General features: G+C 32.7%; 1 protein-coding gene across 1 annotated transcript; it reads right to left on the bottom strand.

Annotated features, from left to right (window-relative positions):
* Window positions 1-316: 316 nt before the first annotated feature.
* Window positions 317-6,598, bottom strand: Smp_140720 (hypothetical protein; the record flags this gene model as incomplete). Its single annotated transcript, XM_018795507.1, has 4 exons — window positions 317-697; window positions 3,016-3,068; window positions 3,905-3,993; window positions 6,339-6,598. The coding sequence occupies 4 exons, from the start codon at window positions 6,596-6,598 to the stop codon at window positions 419-421; spliced, it is 681 nt and encodes a 226-aa protein (XP_018649813.1). The 3' UTR covers window positions 317-418.
* Between the last annotated feature and the right edge of the window lie 1,505 nt (window positions 6,599-8,103).

The raw sequence follows: 8,103 nt of genomic DNA, 5'->3' as shown, positions 1-8,103 counted from the left end.
CACTTAAGACAATTGGTGAACGATTGCTCAAACATCGTGGATTGGTTGAAGTTAGACATTAACACCGTTGGATGCCGGCTCAGTGGTCTATCGGTTAAAGGCTCGGGCGCGAGACTGATAGGTCCTGGGTTCGAATCTTGCGAGGCGGGATCGTGGAAGAGCACTGTTGAGGAGTCCCATAATAGGATGAAACGGCCGTCCAGTACTTCCAGGTTTTCCATGATGATCTAGCTTCAATTGACTCATGATTTCAACTATGAAAATCTAAAAATCTGTTTACTTATAAGTAGTAAAACGTTAAACAACAAAATGTTTTCAAAATGTTTCTTATTTATTACATAATGTTATTCATCAGTTCACTAATTACATCATTAATCAGACTAAATTATACATAATAGTTCTTCAACATGGTAATAGTTTAAATATGATAAATATAACGAATTGTCCAATTGATCATTGACATATTCATAAATGATTTCATATGTTTCAATTGTAATGGATCTAAAATAAGTTCTTTATCTTCTAGTGTTACGGAAATTTCAGAGGAATAAACCGCAGAAATAATAAATTGATAATTGAAACATTTCATAATTTGTTGAAATGAATTCTCATTATTCGTTGAATCATTTGAAAGATTACTTTCAAATTGAAGTAATAGCGTCCCATGTTGTAATTGTCTATGACAACTTAAATATACCTATTTGAATTCAATGAGGGAAGTGGAACAGTAGAAAGAAAAAAAGGGAATGAAATGAAGGGTAAATACTATATACAATGTGTTTGATTACAGTTAATAGATTATTTTACAAAAGGATAATCAATTGGAATCTATATTAAGCATTGGATTCACTAGCTCAGAGAATAAAACTCTACCCAAATCATCCACCTGAGCTACAAATCTTCTCCACCATCTCAAAAAATATAGAAAACAAACTAATAATTAAGTAGAAAATATTAAAATTCATGATATTCACATGTTATGACTTATAAATGAGTGAGGATTCATTGCTAAAATGATATTTTGTAGATTTTTCAGTTACTTTGGAGTTAAGTTGCTTTATCAGCTGATATTAGATAGAGAGTATTTGAAAAATAGAGAGCAGTGAATTACTATTCTTGTTTTCGTTGTTATGGCCCACTACTACTAGACATTTACGAACTTACCCTGTGATCAAAACATAGACATCCAAGTTTTATGGTCAATAGGACATTTTTAAGCTGTTCAGTTGGAAATGAATGGTTCATATACATTTCGAATTCAGATATCAGTTATTGTTTTATTCAAATTGGTGGAATTTCATTCTCTGATCTGAATGGTTAAATTATAGAGCTTTCATTGTGCTTTTAAACAAAGTTATCAGTTTAAACTTTATGATTTGATTGACTCCATACTTCACAATGGTCTGGATTTATGAAATGTAAATTATTGTATCCTGAACTGATGACTAAACAATATTGCTCTAGCCATTAGACCTGAAAGTATTGGATATGTAATATTCACGAGTCTTGTGGGGTAAATCAATTTCACTGTTTAGTTTACGTTTATTTTTAATTCGACTGATATCATTACTAGTTAAAGTTAATTCCAATTATTTAAGAGTATTCGTAAAAGGACGAAACGGCTGTTCAGTGCTTCCAGGTTTTCCATGGTGGTCTAGCTTCAATTGACTCATGACTTCAACTACTTAAATTTACTAAAATCTCCACAAAACCCCCTTCTGATAATGATCATATGCTCACTAGTGACTGACTCCATGAGGTATTTCCTGGAGTTCTAGTGAGAAGCAGTAACCAATGGAGTTCTACCAGGTCTGTTGGGAGATATCAACTCACTGAAGACATTGGTGAATGGTTGCTCAATTTCGTTTATTCGTAATAATTACATTGTATCACATTTTAAACAAATTATTTCATTTGAATATACTGTGTGTAGCCATATTTTTTTAGAAAAAAATATTAGATTATGTACAGCCCCCTGCCTATAGTTTGCTAATATGACTACTTTCATTAGTACATATTACGTAGTATTTATTCTAGTGATTTAAACCTATAAATAGAAAGAACGTAATAAGTTACTTAAATCACTTATCCAGCACAGAATTTTTTGATTTTATGAATCGACTATCGAAGGAAATTAAAGGCTTGTCAAACAGGCTATTTACCAAATCAGTTGTACGTTAGCTCTGTGTTTTCATTAGCGTTTAGACTAAGTCTTCTATTTATAGGGCTATTCATCACTTAATTCGTATCTATAGTTCACCTGATTCTTTGGTAGCAAGCTATTTATCTAAAGTTTTTTGAATAAATTGAATACTTACAACAGAGAAAATGTTTTTCATGAAGGTAACTGATATGTTTTAAAATAAATTCTAAGTAATTGTTATGGTCCGATAAGGATAATGAATGGTAACTTTGGGATCTATTTATGAATCCATATTATGCATATATTTTTTATTGTATAATTGCTAAATAACTAAACTATTCATATTCGTGTCCCCCTTATTATAAGCTTTATTTTAAACTATAAACTATTGTTATATGATTTACCGTTCCTGAGTTCTCCCTAGTCTATTGATTCCTGCCTTCCACATTCACAGCCATATTTGGCTGAATCTTGTACAAATGTTATTTTCTATTTTATTGGTATGATGCGATCTGTCTCTTTGGTATATAAACTCAGTATGTTTGAAATATGATGATTCATACCACAGAGGATGTTCTGGACTTAACTGGCTGGGCTAGACAGAAAGCAGGACCGATACGTATTCTAGACTGCTCGTACGGTTTCCATGTGTCACTGTTCCAATCAATAATTCGTTGCTCTCTAATTGGCGGTCTCATCACGTCCTACGTTAACAAGGCATCCACTCGGCCACAAGTTATAAGAGTAATATAAATCTAAACTTGAAGGTAATTTAGTTTCTTTTGTCTTCAAATATCTAATATCAAAATATACTCTTCTTTACCATGTTACTTTATTCAATTCTATTTTAAAGTTTAATGAAATAGACTAACTTTGATATTTTTAACTTTTTGGTTATTCAACCATATCTGATATGTTTCAGGACCTGTAAAATCGAAGTAAAACAAAAGTTGCTTTAAACAAGAAAATTTTTCTTATTAGTAACAAAAAAGGTTAGAGTGTGGCTCTTTAAGATTTGTTAAAACTGAAATGTATGTTTCACAACTGTGGTGTGGTCTACTTATATCCATATAAGTAGTATATGGTGATGGTCAGACATAGAATGCATTTTGGCAGAAGACCAGTAAGGAAAGAACTGAAACGAAGCGCAATTGGTAGGAAAATGCATGAACAATGGAATTAGAGAAGAAACAGTGAAGAATGAGACAATTGGTTGTTATTTTGTAAATTAACTATTTACTGTATGGTTATCAGAATTTAGTGAGATAGTCTGTAATTTGTGCTTAGACACATTCGACTGTCCCCAACCCTTGTTTTGTTCACTAAACTACCACTACTGCAGTGAGCGAAAACATAGGTGAGGATAACCAAAATATTGTTATACAAAATTACAAAGTTCTTTGGTAAAATGTGAAAATCATACGTTCAATACTTAATTTGAAAATCTTCCATCAATTGTCTTAAACTTCATTGTCATAATTATTACTCTCTGCTCCCGTTCTCTTCGATTTGATCTTCCCAACCTTCTGCTGGCATGCATTCGATTTCTGATTGATGTTATATACTACTTGCGCCGGTCAACATAAGTAGCATATGCTATACTTTTACTACTTCTCACATCACTACTATTACCACTGCTAATATTACTACTACTACTACTACTACTACTACTACTATTACTACGACGACGACTACGACTCACATTACTACTAGTACCAAGCTATAAGGTTATACTAAATATTCAATGATTATATTACTTACATATAATAATTTCATTTAATTTATTGTTAATATACAAATTCCAAATAAGAAGTTCATTTACATTAACTGGGTAGAAAGTCTCTGAGATTCTAAATGAATTATAAAAAAACATAAATATAACAGTTTGAAATGATCGCTAATTGTATATTAAAAAATATTAACAATACACTATAAGGGGGTTTTCTGTAGAGATTTTAAGTAATTTTTATACGTACTTGAAATCATGAGTCAATTGAAGTTAGACCACCAGGGAAAACCTGGAAGCACTAAACGGCCGTTTCGTCCTATTGTGGGACTCCTCAACAGTGCGCATCCACGATCTCACCTCACGAGCGAGATTCGAACCCAGGACCTACCAGTCTCGCGCCAGAGCACTTGACCGATAGACCACTGAGCCGGCATCCAACGGTGTTTATGTCTAACTTCAATCAATCCACGAATTTGAGCAACCATTTCACCAATGTCTTCAGTGAGTTGATATCTCACAACAGACCTGGTTGAACTCCACTGGTCACTGCTTCTCACTAGAACTCCAAGAAATACCTCCTGGGTTCGAATCTCGCGGGTGCGGGATCGTGAATGCACACTGTTGAGGAGTCCCACAATAGGACGAAACGGCCGTCCAGTGCTTCCAGGTTTTCTACGGTGGTCTAACTTCACTTGACTCACGATTCCAAGTATATATGACAAATACACTATAAGTTATATTTGTTAGAAAATAAAATTGATAAACAATGAAAATGATTAGAATTTAAAGTAAGTCACAGTAACTATAATTTATTCATTTGGGAATCATAAAACGAATAAAAGGGCAATTTCTCTTATTGCATCATTCTTGAATAGATATCTAAGTGGTATGCTGTTAAGTGTTCGGAAATGTTTGACAGGATATCTTATATTTAGGTTTCGTGTTCATTGGCACTCATCAGTGATGTGCATCTAAAATCTTCAGGAAAATGATGTTTCTAGGTTGACTTAGACCTAGATCATCCAGTTTCACGGTCGGAGATATTACAACTGAGCTAATTAGACAATAATAAAGCAACATACAGGGTTCTCTGCTGACTGCCTCTAACCACCTAATATCAGTACATATTACATGAGATGTCAAGTCATTTAAACTATTCACCACATTCCAACTTGATCGCTAGAATTCATTTAGCATTTAGACAACTAGGCACATATGACGTTGGCCACTGCTTAGTGATTAGCCAGTGTATGTACGTGACTTTCTTGTAATGTTTTGCATGATTACAGCAGTAATTTCATCAACAGGTATCTGAAAAATTAATTCACACCCTAAATAGTCTTCTATAATTATGAAATGTCGGTTTAAGTTTCAGAAAATCTGAAAGATTTAGTCGTCTTTAGGACATACAGCTAAATAACCCTGATAAAAGAAGTCCAACTGTTTGTCTGATATCTAGATTACTTTGCCTCTGAAAAATCTTCATATTAGTGAGAATGATTGGCAACTATAGTTTACGTAGTTTGATAATCTATATACACTAATCTGTCGTTAAGTAGTAACTGGTTTCATACTTAGTCCCTAACACTGAATAATTTTCATAGACTATGTTGGAATGTGGTCCAATCAGTTCATTTGTGATGAGTCTGACAACATCAGTGAATGATGTCAGTCTAAATCTAATGATATGTTTCCATTCCGTCAAGATTGTAGATAAGTCTTTCTGAAGAGTGCTAACTATCAGAAAGCTTAGGGCATCTTGACTGCTATTATTATTTTTTCGTTGTTTAGAAGTTTATTTATTTCAAAAGGATTCCAACTATCTTTTTCATCAAATTTCACAGACATAATATATTCATATTACTCGTAAGCAAGCGTATTCTACAATATAAAGTGAGTATGTGATCGAAGTTCACAAAGACTTCATTTTATAAGATCTACAGAACATCAGTCCTTTTCTCCATTAAATTGCACTCTGTTTGAGGCAACACACTTATCATACCTCTTTCTCTATTACATAAAATATCCGTGGTAGTCCTTAAGAATCTAAGTCTTCAACCGTTTTGTCGTACCATGCTCTATTGTGTCTCTAAGCCCTTTACTAGAATTAAGTACCCATATGGTTTCTTAGAATTTCATTAATCATCAATCAACTAGACAGAAAATAGGCGTTCGGAAGGCAAAAGAGATGCTACACGTTTATATTTTCATCAATACAGGAAGTATACAGTGGTCCTGACCTTTGATCGTTCTTATAGAATTCATGAATACAAATGAGGCTTTTGATTCGCCAGGAAAATACCCTATAAGTCTATGTTATATTTGTATGATCAGACTTCAATATTTCATGAGGTTTATGGGTTGTTCTCCTGTGTTTCATTGATAATCTGATGTGTCATTGTTTAGTTCTAGTAATTATTGAAAAAAAAGAACAAATACACACATGAAAGAAATTTCATAAAATACCTTAGTTGCTGTCCATCAGTATTGGAAACATCTACTATTGAATGATCGAAATGAGATTTCAGTTCATTTAGATCATTCACTGCTTGAAAATCATCGTTACAATTGGATGAATCAGAAAGTTTATTTTCTTCTAACCTTAAAGGACTGGATAACTGTTGAAAATTATCTGACAATTTATATTGACTTTCTTGTTTAGATTTTATATCATTATGATTTATTTGTCTACGTGTATGCGCTAGAAGAAGAACAATTCTGGACATAGTCTGTGAGATAGAATATTGGGAAACCAAAAAGAAACATTTATATGAAGGGTTATAAGATCGTTGCATATTGAAGTTAATCGAGGTAAGACAATAGACAGTTTGAAAACAGCTTTGACTTAAATCAATGAAAACCAACTAACACTGGATATCTATTTTGTCCAAAGTTCAGAACCACTTTTCCTTAGTGTACACACACATAACCTTAAGGTCTTGAGGATAATACGTTCTTTAAAATAATTAAATTAATTTATTCGTAATATTACGTCATAATCATCCAGTCATACGTTTGTCCCAAGCTAGGATCCCTTTATTTTTTATAACTACCTGGTTAATGTCGATTGTGAACGGATACTATCTTCATACTACTCCGATCTCCGAAAACCAGTGGCTTCGAAATGGATTTCCAAAATCTCGTTAAGAAACTGTAGTAGCTAAGGTTCAGTGAGGTTAAACAGTAAACAAGGTATCATCGATTATACTTGATGAATATCATGGTATTTAACGAAATATCAAGTGATGGAAATTTAAAACACTGAATCTCAACTTAGTTGTCTATAGGTAATGTGGTTGTCGTCAGACATAAATGTCCCGTATTCAATCCTACATGTAGGGTTGTAGATGCCTATTATTGAAGATTTATAAACCAGGTCTAAACAAATATTCGATGACTTCCTAATTTTCAGTAATATTCTAATTAATATCAGTCTGAGGTTAATCATATCTCAATGTAGTTGAAAATTTTCCATGAAAATTTATTCCTTTTGTAGGTTGTATTTGTTACAGACTAGACTTAATTGAGATACATCTGAAAAACAGGAACCACTGAACAGTTGTTTGATTCTAGTATAGAAATCCTCATCGGAAACTGAATACAGGGCCTCCAAGTCTCCTGGGGGAATACTTAGTTATTAAAACCACTCAGTCGGAATCCAGTGGTGTAAAGAAAATATAAGGAAACTGTAATTCGCATCACTCCATAGTTGAACCCGGAATAAAAAATAGGTGACAAGTTTTACTTCGAAGGTTATGTAGTATACAGAAAATAAAGGCATTTACAAGAACATTAATGTCTTTGAGATAGTAGAAGTCTATAGAGAACATGTAAAAAAATGTTAAAAAATGATCTTGAAGGTTGGTCATTCAGGACTCAGCAGTCATGGCATTATAGCAAGAACTGATTTCTAATCTAGTTCTCTAAGAGAGATATGTCATGTCACGTTATTCACTAAGTATTTATCATAGTGCATAATATTTCAATAAATTGGAACTTATCCAGGAATGAATCTGATTTAACTAATAACTGACCTTTGACAATAGTCACACCATGATTAACTTTACTTGAAATAATTACTAATTATATTTATATTACAGATCTTGTATGTAGGTTAAATGATTCACAAAGAATAATCAGTCAGTTGATCATTAGCTCTTTCTATAATAAGTAACCTATTGATTTGAGTATTACAGTGAATCAAATGTATAAAATTAACTCTTTTTAATAG

The sequence above is a fragment of the Schistosoma mansoni genome, chromosome 2, assembly GCF_000237925.1.
Source record: "Schistosoma mansoni strain Puerto Rico chromosome 2, complete genome".
Taxonomy (NCBI): domain Eukaryota; kingdom Metazoa; phylum Platyhelminthes; class Trematoda; order Strigeidida; family Schistosomatidae; genus Schistosoma; species Schistosoma mansoni.
This window is presented reverse-complemented; position numbering and strand designations above follow the sequence as displayed.